The 19,097-nt window shown below is 43.9% G+C and overlaps 1 protein-coding gene across 1 annotated transcript; it reads left to right on the top strand.

Annotated features, from left to right (window-relative positions):
* Positions 1 to 2,705: 2,705 nt before the first annotated feature.
* Positions 2,706 to 5,874, top strand: LOC136137650 (glutathione S-transferase Mu 3). The gene is made up of 8 exons (XM_065896083.1): positions 2,706 to 2,778; positions 3,174 to 3,249; positions 3,587 to 3,651; positions 4,708 to 4,789; positions 4,867 to 4,967; positions 5,092 to 5,187; positions 5,277 to 5,387; positions 5,688 to 5,874. Exons 1-8 carry the CDS (start codon positions 2,731 to 2,733, stop codon positions 5,784 to 5,786), a joined length of 678 nt encoding a protein of 225 aa, XP_065752155.1. The 5' UTR covers positions 2,706 to 2,730; the 3' UTR covers positions 5,787 to 5,874.
* The last annotated feature ends 13,223 nt before the right edge of the window (positions 5,875 to 19,097 follow it).

Genomic DNA, 19,097 nt, shown 5'->3' with positions numbered 1-19,097 from the left:
GTCCCCCATGGGCTTGATTTCATGTGCTCAGGCATGCCTTGAAGCTCCTAGCTGATTGTTGGCATCAGCTCTGGGGTCCCTCACCTGCCACCAGCCTCACCTCAACCTTTTCTTTCCTCAGATGAACCCTTAGGCAGCAACTCAAACACCTCCAAGACCAAGACTTTCTCACAAGCAAGATGGCGGATCTGATAACTCTTTAGAGCCCCGAGAATTCTTCTTTCAAGACCCCAGGTTGCAGCGAACCCCACACCCCAGCTCACACAGCAAAGAAGATGAGCAAGCCCAGGGGCTGAGACAAATGGTGCCCCTTCTCGCTGTGTTGAGAGCTCTCCCCCGTTGCCACCTATTTATTGCATCTCTTTCCTGAGCCTGGAGCACTTAAGCCTAGGTTTGTCAGGACTCTGTTTAGCCCCCCTCCTCCCCAATAAAAGTATCTTCAAGCTTGTCATGCGCCTCTCTTGCAGCTTCCTCTGGCCCTGATGGGGGCCAAAGGCAGAGAGTCAGGAAGAGCTGGGACACTGGGCATGAAACAGCAGCAGCCCTACATCCATCACTGGGCCAGACTGTTTGAATGTGAGCGGGAATTCACTGGAGCTGAGCCAGAATTTGAGAATTATGGTCCAAGCTCTCCTTACTTGCTAAACAAACTCCAAAATAAGGCTATCCTTGACATCTTTATCCTTCTGTGTACACTTCTTCCAGTATATTCCAAGGCACCCAGCACAGCTGAGGACACAACACTTCACAGGAGCAAGGAGTACCGGGGCTGACAGTGGTAGGTTTTGATCAGCCATACTGGCTGATGATCCAGAGATGCACTGAAAAAGCATGTCAGGTGGTCCACGCTCTACTTGGCAACTTTCTCTTCTAATACTTTTGTCCCCTCCTGTTGGGTGAGCTAACTTTGAGCCCCCTCCCCAGCTTGTCTCTTTAGTGGCAGAGCGTAGGGAACGCTGGACTGGAACACTGGACTGCCTGTGTGAACTCTAGCAAGTCATTTCACTCTCTGGCTTCCTTTTCTCTCAAACGTTAAGTGAAGAGCCTGTACTGTCTGTGGCTTCTAATATTTAGTATACATAGCCTTCTTTAATCTCAGAACTGTCACAGACTGCCCTCCCTACAAAACAGGTTGTACTTTCATTGATTTAGTCTACAGATAAGGCTTGATGTATTTATGGATTAAGGGTCCTTAAGATGTTCCCTTAGTCTCTCTTAATTGAATTTGTCCATGACCCTAACACTGCCAGAATATTGTATTTTTCGACTGCCTATGTCATCCCCTCAAGTTCCTGGCCTCCGAAAATCATCTCTCTCAGCTGATAACACTGAATAAGAAAGCAAACATCTTCCCTCACAAAATAGAACAAAAGTGAGACCCTTAAGGTTTGACTTTCAAGGGCAAAAGTTAACCAGAAAAGTTAATTTGGGGGAACGGGGGAGAGGAGATATTGACACATTGCCTTCTGGGGCTTCATGGAGCTGAAGGAGTCCTAGAAACAGGGAAACCCTCCAGAACCAGATAAAAAAAAGTATGCTCCCCAGATTTCCCAGCAAGGACTGAGATGAGGTGAGACTGTCTGGATATCCAAGTGCAAAGGAACTAGCACAAATTGGGCTGACAGACCTAGGTTTGAATCCCAGGCCACCCATGGAAACTTGAACCTAGGAAGGCAACTCACCCAACCTCTCCAGGCCTCAATAATCTTAATGGGCATAAAACCTACTTCACAAAGTCGTTGTGAAGCTTAAATTGCAATAAATTAGTAACATAGTGAAATACCTAGACTGTTGACTAGCATATCATAGGTGTTCCTTAAGTGTTAGTCTTATACCCAAGTTAATCTGTAACTGGCCTGTTATCTTAGGAGGAGAAATCAGGCATTATAAATGCATCTGTCCCAATGTGTTTGTACTTTTTTCCTTTCTTCTTTTAGTGAACTGTCCTTTTAAAAAGTCTCATCTGGGCTTCCCTGGTGGCACAGTGGTTGAGAGTCCGCCTGACGATGCAGGGGACACGGGTTCGTGTCCCGGTCCGGGAAGATCCCACATGCCGCGGAGCGGCTGGGCCCGTGAGCCATGGCCGCTAAAAAAAAGGTCTCATCTTTGCTTCAGCCAAACTAAGGGGGAAATGTGAGTTCCCAAACCCAGGCTAGGGGGTCTTAGAACACAGGGACTCTGTGTTCTAAGTAGCTGTGCTGTAGCGGCCAGGCCGGACACCTAACGAGCAGCTCCGAATTCCTCTCCATCCATCCTCAATGCACACGCCAAAGACAGAGATTCCCTGGTGGTCAGTCTCAGTCGCCTCCTGGTTCTTGCCCACCTCCCCCCAAACCCCCCACACCCGCTAGATAAATATTTATGGCATGAATCGCACTCTCCCGGGGTAACCAGGGCCCTCACCGCCTAGGCTGTTAGGGCTCCTCCCACGCTAATTGGCACTAGTAAACAAACACAGTTCCGCTTCACGCGTGGAGAATGCAGAGACCCAAACCCAGGTCCGGGTCACTCTCCTCCCCTGCCTAGCCCGGGGACGGTCCGCCCCCAACCCCAGGGACTGCAGCAGTCGCACCTGCGCGTGGCCACGCGGACACTCGGGGGGGGGAGGGGAAGACGACGGTGGGGGCGGAGTCAGGCGCGCACGTTGGTGCCACCTACTTACGTCGGGTATAAAGCCCCTCCCGTTGGCCATCTATCCCCAGTCCGCGAAGGCACGCACGGAGTAACGGAATGTCGTCGAAGTCAACTATGATTTTGGGTTACTGGGATATTCGCGGGGTGAGTGCCGTCTCAATTGCCAAGCCGCTCGGTCTGGTAGACGGACGGGGAGGTGGCCGGGCGCTCACGGTCAGTGGTCTCCGAGAGAAGGGGTTCTACTCGGGGGCCAAACTTCCTACGCCGCGACGCTTAACGCAGCGCGGCCGGCCCCAGCCGAGCTCCCGGGCCGCGGAGGCCGACCCCTGCCCCGCCTCTGGACACGCAGGCCTGGGGGAGAGGGGCTGAGGGCAGCAAGCCCAACGTGGTAGGTCTCAGGAGCCGTTTAACTACCCGCTCGGCGGGATGCAGCGTCTGGGCAACCGTGGGCCGGAAGGGGGCGGGGCATTGGCGGGCGTGGTTTGGGGGTGCCGTTGGGAGCTGTGCAGATGCTGACGGGGAGCTTTTTTACAACCCAGCTGGCGCATGCCATCCGCATGCTCCTGGAGTTCACGGATACAGCCTATGAAGAGAAAAGATACACGTGCGGGGAAGGTAATGCCCCTCTGGGTGGCAGTGCAACGCCGCGCTAAGCCGAGCAGGCCCTCCAAATGTCCCTGTCTTCTGCCCTGAGGGTGGCATCACGACGAGGTCGGATGGGACTTATGCCCCAATCACCTGGGAGCTCTCTGCTGTGTCCAGTGTGGGGAGAGATCTGGGGATTCTCTCTCTGCCATAGCCCAACCCTGTCTTAACACTTTATGAGTAATAGTTAAGCTTTGGGGGTCTAGGTATGTGAGATATTGGAATTAGGGTGTGTCTTTAGATCTTTCCACTCCCCTCAGGTCGGATATTAAGGAGGTTGGATCCCACTTCATTCTCTCTCTTACAGCTCCTGACTATGATAAAAGCCAGTGGCTGGATATGAAATTCAAACTAGACCTGGACTTCCCTAACGTAAGTGGCTTTAGGAGAAGAGGGGACAGAAGGGAAGGCCTTCAAGTATATCCTTGCTCCTTTCCTCTCTATTCTAGGGAGATCTAGAATATGGGCTCTTAACCTAGATAGAATAGGTAGAATTCAGGGGTCCTTGAACTTAGATGGAGAAAAAATTACATTTTCATTTCCACTAACTACTAACTAAAAGTTAACAATTCCTTCTGTTGTGAGTATAGGCAGTCAGTGACCTTGATTATTAGCCATGCCTGTGACTTTGTCACTAGTAGAAAATGGATATTTTTGTATTATATTAATGTGTTGCAGATATTATAAATAAATATTATTTACACTTATCATATTTTGAAAGTATGATAGTTATTACCTCTTGCTATTTAATGCAGTCATAGGCACATATTCCTCTTACAATTTTGTTCTTTTAATATTATATAAATCGTGTAAATATATGTAATTTGCTTTATGCGTTTAAAAACCTTATTCTAAGAAAGGGTCCAGGGCTTCCCAGGTGGCGCAGTGGTTAAGAATCAGCCTGTCAATTCAGGGGACATGGGTTCAAGCCCTGGTCTGGGAAGATCCCACATGCCACGGAGCAACTAAGCCCGTAGGCCACAACTACTGAGCCTGTGCTCTAGAGCCCATGTGCCACAACTATCGAAGCCCACACGCCTAGAGCCTGTGCTCCACAACAGAGAAGCCACCACAATGAGAAACCCACACACTGCAACGAAGAGTAGCCCCCGCTAGACACAACTAAGGAAAGCCTGCGTGCAGCAACGAAGACCCAATGCAGCCAGAAATAAATAATTAAGAAAAAAAAAAAAAAACGTCCATGGCGTGCACATACGCATACACACACACACACACACAGATTAAGCACCCCTGTCTAGAATCAGGTGTGGACTCAGTTACTAACTTTTACTTACTGTCTTCTTTCTCCTGACACAGCATCTTCTCTCTACTGTTCACTTCCCTGCAAGTCTTATCTTTCCCAGGAGAGAGAGGCAGGTAGGCAAGAGAGAGTCGGGTTGTTCATTTGGCCTTTCCTTTTCCTTCCAGCTGCCCTATCTCATGGACGGTAAGAACAAGATCACCCAGAGCAACGCCATCTTGCGCTATATCGCCCGCAAGCACAATATGTGTGAGTGGGGTAGGGCTGGTGAGGTGAGGGCTGCTCACCTGGGGGTGGATAAGGCCAAATGACTATTTGGCCTACAGGTGGTGAGACTGAAGAAGAAAAGATTCGAGTGGATATGATGGAGAACCAAATAATGGATTTTCGCATGCAACTGATACAACTCTGCTACAGCGCTGACCACGTGAGTTTCCTCAGCAGGAAGGCATCAAGAAAAAGGAGCATTGAGGAACCCAAGTGTTACTTCTGCTCCATTCGCCTGCAGATGATGACAGCTATTCTCACTTTCCCTTTTACTTCTCTCCCAGGAAAAACTGAAGCTTCAGTACTTGGAAAAGCTACCTGGACAACTGAAACAGTTCTCCTTGTTCCTGGGGAAATACTCATGGTTTGCAGGGGAAAAGGTAGGAAGAAAGGAAAAGGAGGGGATCCCTTTCTATCTCTGCAGGTGTTAATGAACTCCCCAGACCTGATGATCTTATCGTTCCTCTAGCTCACCTTTGTGGATTTCCTCACCTATGATGTGTTAGATCAGAACCATATCTTTGAGCCCACGTGCCTGGATGAATTTCCAAATCTGAAGGCTTTCATGTGCCGTTTTGAGGTGATGCTCCCTGCACCTTTCTCTTACAAAAACAGACTCCCCCTGGGCCCCAAGGGACCCCATTGTGGTAGATTCTTGCCCAACACCAGCTTTTGCCTAAAGGGATCAAGGTTGGACACCTCTAAGCCTTTAAGTCTTGGGAAGGCCCTGGCTTCTATACCTTGAAGGCACTGTCTACAAGAAATGGCAGGGGTGAGGGGCTTGGGGGTGGAGTCAGGCAGCATGTGAGTGTTGCTGTTTTGGAATGGGGCTTTTGGCTGGGTTAGAGTCTTTGTAAGGTTTGGTGTGCTTTCCCTTCAGGCCTTGGAGAAAATAGCTGCCTACATGCAGTCTGACCGCTTCCTTAAGATGCCCATCAACAACAAGATGGCCCAGTGGGGCAACAAGAGAATATGCTGAGCAGGAGGCATACTTGCACTGCTTGTTTTGTTCCATCCTGTCCCTAGGGGAGCCTGTACTTTCTCTGCTCTTTTCAATAAATAGCACTGCGGTTACTGGTGTCCAGCTGGATGTCTCTTGGGAGTAAAGGCCAAAGGAGAGTAAGGACATGTTATTTCAATCACTGCAACGTTGACATTCCCCCACCCCACACCTGAGTTCAAGGGCTAGAGGTTCTTGCCCAGCCCTTCAGAGTACTAGAAATAAAGGTGAGATTGCACGGCTGTAGATGACAAGTGTATTAAAATGAGACTAGAGCCCCTGTGAAGACCTGGTGAAGATAAGTAAAACTGTGTGGTACTATGAGCTCAACAGAACTAGAGTTCAGAAACAGACCCTTATATATGTGAAAAAGATGATATTTCAAACTGGTAGACTAACCAATATATAGGAGTGGGACAGTTACTTAGCAATTAAAAATAATAGACCCTGGGCTTCCCTGGTGGCGCAGTGGTTAAGAATCCGCCTGCCAATGCAGGGGACATGCATCCGAGCCCTGGTCTGGGAAGATCCCACATTCCACGGAGCAACTAAGCCCGTGTGCCACGACTACTGAGCCTGCACTCTAGAGCCCGTGAGCCACAACTACTGAGCTCACACGCTGCATCTATTGAAGCCCATGCGTTCTAGAGCCCCTGCTGCACAACAAGAGAAGCCACCGCAATGAGAAGCACGCGCACCACAACAAAGAGTAGCCCCCACTCACCACAACTAGAGAAAGGTCGCGCACAGCAATGAAGACCCAACACAGCCAAAAATAATAAATAGAAATAAATAAATTTATTAAAAATAATAATAATAGACCCTTACTTCATACCATTCACTAAAATTAAGTCATCTGGAGTTTAAGGCCCAGTGTTAAACATAAAGTATTAATGAAAACGTATGAATGTTTGGAATCATAGGGTAGGAAACATTTCTCTAAGGCATTAAAAAAAGCTATAAAGGGAAAGATTTACAAATTCAACATTATTCCACATAAAAATTTTTTGTGACGAAATGACAAGTGAGATAAAGGACCAGTATAGAGACCATGTAAAGAACTCTCATTAAGGCAACTTGGGTTTTTTTGTTTTGTTTTTTTTGCGGTACGCGGGCCTCTCACTGTTGTGGCCTCTCCCATTGTGGAGCACAGACTCCGGATGCGCAGGCTCAGTGGCCATGGCTCACGGGCCCAGCCGCTCCGCGGCATGTGGGATCTTCCCGGACCGGGGCACGAACCCATGTCCCCTGCATCAGCAGGCGGACTCTCAACCATTGTGCCACCAGGGAAGCCCAGGTGTTTTTTTTTTTAATTGAATATAGTTCCCTATGCTATACAGTAAGTCCTTACTGTTTATTTTATATGTACTAGTGAGTGTCTGTTAATCCCAAACTCCTAATTTATCCCCTGCCACTGCCTTTCCCCTTTGGTAACCATAAGTTTATTTTCTATGTCTGTGAGTCTGTTTCTGTTTTGTAAATATGTTCATTTGTATATTTTTTAGATTCCACATATAAATGATATATATGTCTTTGTCTGACTTACTTCACTTCGTATGATAATCTCTAGGTCCATCCATGTTCCTGCAAATGGTATTATTTCATTCTTTTTTATGGCTGAGTAATATTCTATTGTGTCTATATACCACGTCTTCTTTATCCATTCACCTTTCAGTGGACGTTTAGGTTGCTTCCATGTCTTAGCTGTTGTAAATAGTGCTGCTATGAACATTGGGGTGCATGTATCTTTTTGAATTAGAGTTTTTGTCTTTTCTGGATATATACCCAGGAGTGGGATTGCTGGATCACATGGTAACTTTATTTTTAGTTTTTTGCGGAACCTTCGTACTGTTCTCCATAGAGGCTGCACCAATTTACATTCCCACCTTCAGTGTAGGAGGGTTCCCTCTTCTCCACATCCTCGCCAACATTTATTATTTGTAGACTTTTTGATGATGGCCATTATGACTGGTGTGAAGTGATACCTCATTGTGGAGGCAACTCAGTTTTTTTTAAAAAGGACAAAAATCTATGAACAGATGATTTATGGAAATAGAACTATTAATAGCCAAAGAAAGTTTTAAAAATGTTTATAATCCAAGAAACTGCAAATTATACCAGTAAGAGGACCATTTTTCAGATGAACAAACTTAAAGTTTGTGAAGTGTTGGCAAAGCTTGGGAAATTGATAAGGATTTCTTGCTGGTGAACTTGTGAATTGGTATAGCTACTTTGGAGGACAATTTGTCAATATCTTCTAAAATTCAAATCATATCCTGTGACCCAACAAAGATGACCTTGCTTCCCCAAACCCAGTAAGGTAGAAAGAGTCTCCTGGCAAGAGGGACACTACAGTCCTACGTAATATAATCAAGGAAATAACATCCCATTACTTCTGCTGCAGTTTATTAGAAGAAATCATAGGTCCTGCCTACACTCAGGGGGAGAGGATTTCACAAGATCGTTGAGTACCAGAAGGTGGAATTATGAGGGCCATTTTAGAGTCTGTTCACCCCAGGGAAGAGGCAAGGAAATGGGAAATTGGCCTTGCAGTCCCCTGAGAAAAGAGTCCTGGGAAAAAGTGATGACAGAAGAGAGCACCATGGCAATTGTAAAGGAGAGGTTTTAAAAGCATAGGTCCATATTGCACCTGAATTCCAGATAGACTGTAGAAAAATCACATGTTCCAAATTTTTCTAGTCATTATGTTTGTTAGGGAAAATCCATTTAATGGTTATCCAAAACCAAGAAAGCTGGGAAGGTCACAGGAACAGATCCATTCCACAGGAGATGTGGCTCCCCCAGGTCCCAACTGCCCCTAACTCTAATTCTAAGACGGACAAGAAGAGAACACTCACAGTGGTTCCCTTCAAGGAAAGAAGGGAAGTGGATGCCCTATCATCCCAGAGGCACAGAGATCGCACAAGTGTGAAACTAGTAGTCTAGTGATGGGTTTGTGCAAGCAGCGTCAATAAGAACTTTTTAAAACAAAAAACTTGTGATAGCTGAATTGAATTTGGTGGAGGAGTTCCCCAAAAAGTATTAGGGAAATTCATTTGTATTCATTGTTAAGCAACTGGATTAAGGCATTTCCAGTTCAGAAGGAAATAACTTATGTGATTCAAGAAAAATTTGTAGAGTTACTTCATTGATGGGATGGGTGGAGTGAGGGACTCTGATGTGTATGGGCATGGATCTGCCTTTAAAGACCGTTTAAGGGCTTATGAAAACACCTGGACTTGGTACAGAAATTGCATTTTCCTTATCGTTCAGCTGCAGGACTAGGTGGCACAATGAGCCATGTGGATACAAAGGGATTTAAGGAGTTCAGGTGGATGGTAGGGGAGAGGGAAGGAAGTGACATTTAGCCAGTAATTTCTCTAATGTGCAGGCTTGCTCATGTCACTCCCCTGCTTGAATATGGCTAATGGCTTCTTAGGCCTTGGGAAAAAGACAATCTCCTTCAGTTTACAAAATTCTTCATAATCTGACCTCTGCTTCCTTTCCAGCTACATCTCTTGGCAGGCGCCCGCCTCTTTCTGTGCCCTGGAGCGCTGGGTTCTAGCTTTTCCGAATTCCCTAGACTCTAGTCAGGCTACCTGGGTTCGGGTCCTGGCTCTGCTACAGTAAACTCTGGCCTCCTGTGCCTCTGTACTTTCTCTGACAAATGAACCCTCCCTCACTGGGACCTCGTAAGGAGTAAGCCAGTGTTTTTAAAACATTTAGAATGGATGGATGCTATATAAATTTGTAAATATAAATTATCCAGAAGCACCATGTTCTCTTTTATCTTCACGCTTTTGGACTTGCTGTGCCCCCTGCCTGGAATGTTTTTGCTCTGGCCAGCTAAGCCTGCCTAATGCCTATTCATTGTGTAAGGTAAGCTGAGAAGCCCCTGCCTAGAGGAGCCACAGCTGATAACCCTTGTGGGAAGCATTAGTGATGGTCACCAAAGATTTCTGATTGTTTTCCTTTTAGGGAAGCTTCATTACCCTCTTGAACTTACGTGTAACATTCTGACTTGCTTTGGCCAATTAAATGCAGTGGAAATTATACACGTTTTCTAGGCAGAAGCTTTAAAAGCTAGTGTGGGAGTGGCCATATCGGCTTCCAACTGCTGTCATGACTGAGAGCAGGTGTCAAGCAGAAGCCTCCATCAGTTTGGGTCTCTGACAGACCATGAAAACCAGGGCCTGTTGACCACAGTGGACGTGAAGCATAAGCAAGAAATAAATATGCATTAAGCCACTGGGGTTTGGCTTATCCTGCCGGACATTCCTCCACCTCCCCCCAGCTAATTTAGATGCACTGACTTTTAAAATCCCTGTTACTACAGGATTCAGTGTTCTCCTCCATCAGCACTTTCCACACTGAACTCTAATTGCTGGTTTAAATGTCTTGTCTCTGCCGGTAAACTGTACGTTGCCTGAGAGCAGGGACTGTGACTTAAGCCAATTTTTTTTTTAAATTTGGAGCTTGTATAGAGCCTGACACAAAGTAGACGCAATGATGCATTGATTCCCTTCCTTCTAATGAGAATGGAAGGAGAAAAGAAGAGTTTGCTTCAGAAAAGTGCTTCGTGCTCTCAAGGAACTTTAAAAATTTCTCTCTGTTCTGGTTGGGAGACAACACAACACGAAATGCCCTGTTCTTGAAGCAGATGGCCGAAGTGCTTGGAGTCAGCACAGAAGTTCAGGTTCAGGGAGGTCCCGGGGATCAGCAAAGAACTCTGAGTCTGGAGGGTGGGTGATGAGATTTCGTGGTCTGGCATGCTCCTTGCTTAGGCCAAGTTGTAATGAAACATTGCTGAGGACCAACAGGCATGAGCTCTTAGTGTTTTTGGGGGGGTTTCAATAGAAATAACTATAGGTGCTTCACACGTGAGATTTAAATCCAGAAGAAAAGATTATATAGACGTGAGTATGTTTGAATTTCAAATGAATCGGTGCTGCGATGCAGAGGACACATGGAGACCCAGGGCCAACCTGAGGTTACTGTCATTAGAACGGGTATTTACAGTGGTGGCGAGGGGTGGGAATAGGATAAACAGGATAATGTTCATGCTGTGTGAGAAGTTGGAGGGAAAATGAGAGATTATCTTTTGTGGTGTAATGTTTCCAACTGTATTAACAGATTTTTTTTTTTGAACTGTGACTGGAACTATATCTGCTTCCGTCCAAAATTATGTTTAAAATGGGAAGAAAAGTAGAAGAATGTAGGAAATGCAGAGTGGCTGTTGGGCCTTTTAGGCAGGACTATGCTTTTTCAGGGGGTGTGACTACCCCACCAAGGAGAGTCTGGGAAAAGCCAGATCTGATTAAATAGGAATAGGACAATGGGCATATTCTGGAATCCACCAGGACTGGACCCTCTTCTTTGCTTCCAAGTCTTGAGTTACCATGTAGAGCAGGCTGGTCTCTGTGTCTGTTCTCAATCAGGTGGTAGACTAATAAAGTGGGACGATCATGAACCTGGAAGTGGGATCACCAGAGGGATGGGCACAAGAGCCGATCCAGGGAGTAATTTTAGTTTGCAGGTATCAATGTTTAGTATAAAAGCCTTATTATGCAGCATCTCTTTGGAATCCTCTCACCAAAGAAGGACGTCCTATAAGCATTGTAGATAAATGCAAAACAGCTTATCTGCAAATCTGAGTGCAGGCTGTTTTCTATTAAGTTATAGAGCTCGCTTAATTTCCCTGTTTTACACCTCCCATTCCCTTACTATTTCATATGGGATGAACTGGAAGTCACTGACATTATGCTTTAGTCTGTCATTTTCAAAATATCAATCTGAATGTCACCCCGAGATGCCAAACTTGGAACTGGATGCAGTAGTTGATGACACTTTGGGTGGTTCCTGTTTTGGGTGAAAGAGGGTGCATGTGTTTTTGTTTGTACAGGGATGGTTGCATGAGTGTCTTGTGGTGGCTGTAGGGATGATTGTTTGGAAATGCACGTGTGGAAAAGGTTATGTTTCTGTTAGGCATCTATCCTCTGCATCTTTTAAACATCATTCTTATAGGTGGGGAATTTCTCACATTATGGGTCTCACCTCCCCAAGGTAAAAGATTGCTAGTTGACACTTGATATCCCATCTCCCCATCTTCTGTTGTCACAGAATCTCCACTTCTGCTGGGCATGTTACTTCCCAGGAAGACATCATTTCCAAAATGATTAAGTTCTAGCCAATGAGATATAAATAGAAGTGTTATATGTTACTATCAGGAAGTTTCTTTAAGAGGGAAAGAGCAAGCCCCATTCCTCTTTCTCCCTCCTGCTGTCGGGAACACAGATGTGATAGGGCTTTAGCAGCCGTTTTGTGTCTATGAGGTGACATAGAGAATGGAAAACACCTGCTGAAGATGATGAAGCATAAAGTCAAGAAACTAAGTCACTAAACCTACTACGAAGCCAACATTCTCAGTGCTTAACTATCTACCTCCAGATCTTCTTTCACATGAGAAATAAACTTCTGTCCTATTTAAGCCACTGTTATTATTTAGTTATATACAGCAGAACTTAAAACCCTAACTAATTCACTTGCTCTTCCAGCCTCCCTTGTGGCTGAGGCATGGGCCTGTGACCCAGGCTCTGTTAACTGCACACGGTGGTACAGGACCTCAGTTCCAAAGAGGCAGGCCCTGAGAATTTATCTGGCATGGGTAGTGGTGGAGGGATCAGGATTTTGGGGGCAACAGTGGCGACACATTCGCCTCCAGTGCCACATGTCAGGGTTAGGAGTCCCAGTGTCTGTGCCCAGCAATGGCTGTGGGGTTGTCTCTAGGACAGTCCCACTTGTGGTTAGGCACACTTCCTAGCTACCCAGCTTCCAATGCCAACTCCTTGGCCCTCCCAGGGATTCAGGGAGCTACCTGATACCTCTAAAAAATTATTTTCCTGTTTCAGCAAGAAGGAACACTAAAGGATACGCCACTCCCCTTAGGTCTATCTGAAGATAAACATCTTATCTTTAATACCTTAGTCTCTATCCTACCTGCTTGAAACCACTGGCTTAAACCCAAGGTTTCTGCTTGAGTTTAACCTTTAATCCTCAGTCTCCTGGGTGTGGGAGAGACTGCAGCTGTCCACCAAATCTATTCTTCTGTTGAAATATGTGTCTACCCTTGTGACTAGGTAAAGCCACACAACTGATCACAAATGGAATGTGATCACTTGTGATGTTTGCAACTTCCGCCTCACTTGTATAATGGGAAGTTGCTTCCTTGGGTTTGCTCTATTTTCTTTCCCATACTCATGATATAGCTGCAACCAAGGAAATGAGGAAGCAGCCTTACGAATGGCAGAGCCACAGGATGGAAGGAGCCTGAGTTCCTGAATAACTTCATAGAGCAAAACTGCCTCAACAGCCTGGACTATTCCCCATGGGACATGAAGGAAGACTAAACTTCCATTTTCTGTAGGCTGCTGGCTTGGGATCTCTATCAGCTTCATCTTTCTCTGCTGATACAATGATAATGGAGGAATACTAGGCATGGAACTTGTAATTAACAGCAGATAATTACAGGTCAATGGAGGAGACCCCAGTGCAGGCAGCCATGTTCTCAGAATGTGTCTTGTTTTCTCGTTCTAGAGGGAAAGGTGCACATTGAATGGTGTAGGAGCACTACCATGAGGTGCCAAAGAATCCCAAGTCTTAAGAACTCTGCCAGATCCCAACCACAAGAAAATTCATCTTTTTTGTTTGCCTCAGTTTGAAGTACATACATTCTACTGCTTCTACCCCAGACTTTAAAATGTATGTCTTTACCTTTTATAATTTTGACCACAATGATTAGAAGAACTTCATTTGCAACTGACTTCATTATCACATATTCCTTCTTTTTTTAAGGATTGAGTTATTTTGCTCCTTTTTCCCTTGATAATCACCTTTTACATTTCAAATCTAAGATTTAAGCTTTAACGTAGCTATGCCATTTTAACTTGAGCTTCTAAATCATGAGCAGGGAAACTAAGGCCACCTGTTTTTGAAGTTCTATTGGCATACAGCTCCATCCATTCATTTATGTATTGTCTATGGCTGCTAAGGGGACCAATTGTCACAGAGACCATATGGCCCGCAAAGCCAAAAACATTTACTGACTTATCTTACCAGTTTCATTAACTTTTAGCTCTACTAGACTTTATTTTCTTCATGTCAGATTTATTTTTGATCTGGGCATTTTTTCCCACTCTCTCATGTCTTTTTTAAAAATTGAAGTATAGTTGACTTATGGTGTTGTGTTAGTTTCAGGTGTACAGCAAAGTGATTCAATTATACACAAACACACATTCTTTTTTTTCAATTCTTTTCCATTATAGGTTATAAAAAGATATTGAATATAGTTCTCTGTGCTATACAGTAGGTCCTTGTTGTTTATCTATTTTATATACGTAGTGTGTATCTGTTAATCCCAAACTCCCTAATTTATCCCTCCCTGCCCCCACCCTTACCCCTTTGGTAACCATAAGTTTGTTTTCTATGCCTGCGTATCTGTTTCTCTTTTGTAAATAAGTTCATTTGTATCATTTTTTAGATTCCACATATAAGTGATATGTGGTATTTATCTTTCCCTGTCTTACTTCACTTAGTATGATAATCTCTAGGTCCATCCACGTTGCTGAAAATGACATTATTTCCTATTTTATGGCTCAGTAATATTCCTGTGTGTGTGTGTGTGTGTGTGTGTGTCACATCTTCTTTATCCATTCATCTGTTGGTGGACATTTAAGTTGCTTTCATATCTTGGCTGTTGTAAATAGTGCCGCTATGAATATTGGGGTGCATGTATCTTTTCGAATTAGAGCTTTCATCTTTTCTGGATATATGCCCAGGAGTGGGATTGCTGGATCATATGATAGCTCTATTTTTAGTTTTTTAAGGAACCTGCATACCGTTCTCCATAGAGGCTGCACCAATTTACATTCACAACAACAGTGTAGGAGGGTTTCCTTCTCTCCACACCCTCTCAAGCACTTAATATTTGTAGATTTTTTTGATAGTGGGCATTCTGACTGGTGTGAGATGATACCTTATTGCAGTTTTGATTTCCATTTCTCTAATAATTAGTGATGTTGAACATTTTTTCATGTGCCTATTGGCCATCTGTATGTCTTCTTTGGAGAAATATCTACTTAGGTCTTCTGCCCATTTTTTGATGGGGTTGTTTGTTTTTTTATATTGAGCTGTATGAGCTATTTGTATATTTTGGAAATTAATCCCTTGTCAGTCTCATCATTTGCAAATATTTTCTCCCCTCCCATAGGTTGTCTTTTTGTTTTGTTTATGGTTTCCTCTGCTGTGCAAAAGCTTTTAAGTTTAATTAGGTCCTATTTGTTTATTTTTTCTTTTGTTTCTTTTACTCTAGGAGATGGATCCAAAAAGTATTGCTGCAATTTATGTCAAAAAGTGTTCTGCCTGTGTTTTCTTCTAAGAGTTTTATAATATCTGGTTTTGTATTTATGTCTTTAATCCATTTTGAGTTTATTTTTATATATAGTGTTAGAGAATGTTCTAATTTTATTCTTTTACATGGAGCTGTCCAGTTTTCCCAGCACCACTTATTGAAGAGACTGTCTTTTCTCCTTTGTATATTCTTGCCTCCTTTGTCATAGATTAATTGACCATAAGTGGTTTATTTCTGGGCTCTCTATCCTGTTCCATTGATCTGTATTTCTGTTTTTGTGCCAGTACCACACTGTTTTGATTACTGTAGCTTTGTAGTATAATCTGAAGTCAGGGAGCCTGATTCCTCCAGCTCCATTCTTCTTTCTCAATATTGTTTTGGCTTTTTGGGGTCTTTTGTGTTTCCATACCAATTAAAAAAATTTTTGTTCCAGTTCTGTGCAACGTGCCCTTGATTATTTGATAGGGATTGCATTGAATCTGTAGATTGCCATGGGTAGTATGATCATTTTAACAGTATTGATTCTTCCAATCGAAGAACATGGCATATCTTTCCATCCATTTGTGTCATCTTCAATTTCTTTCATCAGTGTCTTATAGTTTTTGGAGTCCAGGTCTTTTGCCTCCTTAGGCAGGTTTATTCCTAGGTATTTTATTCTCTTCTCTGTGATGGTAAGTGAGATTGTTTCCTTAATTTCTCTTTCTGATTGTTGTTAGTGTATAGAAATGCAAGCAATTTCTGTGTATGAATTTTGTATCCTGCAACTTTACCAAATTCATTGATGAGCCCTACTAGCTTTCTGGTGGTGTCTTTAGGATTTTCTATGTATAGTATCATGTAATCTGCAAACAGTGAAAGTTTTACTTCCTTTCCAATCTGGATTCCTTTTATTTCTTTTTCTTGTCTGATTGCTGTGGTTAGGACTTCCAAAACTATGTTGAATAAACGTGGCGAGAGTGGGCATCCTTGTCTTGTTCCTGATCTTAGAGGGCATGCTTTCAGCTTTTCATCAGTGAGTATGATGTTAGCTGTGGGTTTGTCATATATGGCCTTTATTATGTTGGGGTATGTTCCCTCTGTGCCCACTTTTCTGGAGAACTTTTACCATAAATGGATGTTGAATTTTATCAAAAGCTTTTTCTTCATCTGTTGAGATGGTCATATGGCCTTCAGTTTGTTAATGTGGTGTATCACATTAATTGATTTGCAGATATTGAAAAATCCTTGTATCCCTGGGGTAAATCCCACTTTTTCATGGTGTGTGACCCTTTTAATGTATTATTGGATTCAGATTGATAGTGTTTTATTGAGAATTTTTGCATCTATGTTCATCGGTGATATTAGCCTGTTATTTTCTTTTTTTGTGATGTTTTTGGTTTTGGCATCAGGGTTATGGTGGCCTCATAGAAAGAGTTCAGAAGGGTTCCTTCCTCTGCTATTTTTTGGAATAGTTTCAGAAGGATAGGTGTTAAGTCTTCTATAAATGTTTAGTAGAAAAAAACCCTGCATTTTACTCTCCTCCCCTCACAATTACTGTTTTCAATATCATATATTTTACATCTAATTGTTTTGTGTATCTCTTAACTGCTTATTTTGGATACAAATGATTTTATTATTTTTGTCTTTAACCTCCCTACTAGCCTTGTGTGTGGATGATTTCCTACCTTTACTGTATGTTTGCCTTTATCAGTGAGCTTTTTCACTTCATAATTTTCATGTTTCTATTTATGGCCTTTCTTTTTTCACCTAGAGAAGTTTCCTTTAATAATTGTTCTAAAGCTGGTTTGGTGGTGCTGAATTCTTTTAGCTTTTGCTTGTCTTAAAGCTTTTTATTTCTCCATCAAATCCGAACAAGAGCCTTGCTGGGTAGAGTATTTTTGGTTGTAGGTTTTTCCCTTTCATCAGTTTAAATATATCATTCTACTCCCTCTGGCCTGCAGAGTTTCTGCTGAAAAATCAGCTGATAGGCTTATGGGAGTTCCCTTGCATGTTATCTGTTAGTTTTACTCTTGCTGCTTTTAATATTCCCTCTTTATCTTTAATTTTTGTCATTTTGATTACAGTGTGTCTTGGCATGTTTGTCTTTGGCTTAATCCTGTATGGGACTCCCTGTGCTTCCTGGACTTGGGTGAATGTTTCCTTTCCCAGGTTAGGGAAGTTTTCAGCTATTATCTCTTCAAATATTTTCTCAGGTCCTTTCTCTCTCTCTCTTCTCCTTCTGGGTCCCCTATAATGCACATATTAGTGTGCTTGATGTTGTCCCAGAGGTCTCTTAAACTGTCCTCATTTCCTTTCTTTCTTTTTTTGTGTTCAGTGGCAGTGATTTACACTACTCTGTCTTCCAGCTCACTGATCCATTCTTCTGTATCATTTAGACTACTATTGATTCCTTCTAGTGTATTTTTCATTTCATTTATGGTATTCTTCGTCTCTGTTTGGTTGTCCTTTATATTTTCTAACTCTTTGTTAACAAATTCTAACTTCTCACTCTGTACATCCATTCTCCTCCTGGAGAGAATGATATCTTTACTTAGTTCTTCTGAGGTTTTATCTCATTCTTCCATCTGTAACATATCCCTGTGTCACCTCATTTTGTCTAAGTTGCTCTTTGTATTTTTATGTATGTGGTAGGTTAGTTACATTTCTCAAACTTGGAAAAATGGCCTTCTGCAGGAGATGTCCTATGCATCCCAGCAGTGCACTCCCCTCTCATCATCCAAACTATATGCTCTAGGGGTTCCCCCTAAGAGGGCTGCATGGGTCCTTTTGTTGTGTCAGGCTATGTGGGTGGTCTGGTAGGCTTGCTTGTTGCCAGGTCCTGCCTTATGCAGATGCTCCAACTGCAGTTTAGCAGAGCCTGGCCATGAGGCAGCTGGTTACAGAAGCCTAGGGGCCAAGGAGCTAGTGCTGTCTCACTGGTTGGTAGAGCCAAGTTTCTGAAGACTCCAGTACTGTTGCCAGATCCTGGGGTTAGTGCCATACTACTGGCAGGCAGAGCTGGTTCCTGGAGCCTGCCTGCAGGGCCCAGGGGTCCAAGACCTCATTTCAGATCATTGGGGTGGAGGCGGGAGCAGTTCCTGATACAGTTGGGTATGGGGTCCAGAGTGTCCTGAAGGTTGCATTGTCTGGCTAGTGGGCAGGGCCAGGGCCCAGCTGGTCCCAAGGTAGGGTATGGGCTGCTATTGGTGGACTCTGTGTGCAGGATGCAAGATCATAGTTTTCTTGATTCTGGTGTCTACCCCCTGATAGTTGGAGCTGGTCTAGAGGCTAGTGCAGACTTCCTGGCAGGAAGGGCTGGTGCCTGCCCACTGGTGGATGGAGCTGAGTCTTGGCCTTCTGCTGGGCAGGGCCACGTCTAGGGGCGTGTCTAGAGGTGGCTATGCGTTCAGGAGTCTTTAGGAAGCCTGTCTGCTGATGGACGGAACACTGCCCCTGCTTAGTTAGTTGTTTGGACTGAGGCATCCCAGCACTGGTGCCTACAGGCTGTTGGTGGGGGCCCAGGGCTTGGTACTACTGAGCTAAGATGGTAGCAATCAACAGGAGTGTTTACTTAGGTTGAATTTTCCTAAATATGTCTGCCACTAGTATCTGTGTCCCCAGGGTAAGCCACAGCCACCCACCCACCTCCAGGAGGCTCTACAAGACCAGCAGGTAGGTCTGACTCAGGATCCTATCAAATTACTGCATTTGCTCTGGATCCCCGTATGTGTGATATTTTGTGTGCACCCTTTAATTCTTCTAGGTCTTTGTTAAACATTTCTTGCAGCTTCTCGATCCTTGCCTCCATTCTTTTTCTGAGATCCTGGATCATCTTCACTATCATTATTCTGAACTCTTTTTCCAGAAGGTTGCCTATCTCTACATCACTTAGTCGTTTTTCTGGG

The sequence above is a fragment of the Phocoena phocoena genome, chromosome 1, assembly GCF_963924675.1.
Source record: "Phocoena phocoena chromosome 1, mPhoPho1.1, whole genome shotgun sequence".
Lineage (NCBI taxonomy): Eukaryota > Metazoa > Chordata > Mammalia > Artiodactyla > Phocoenidae > Phocoena > Phocoena phocoena.
The sequence above is the reverse complement of the archived record's forward strand: the minus strand, read 5'-3'. Positions and strand labels throughout refer to the sequence as shown.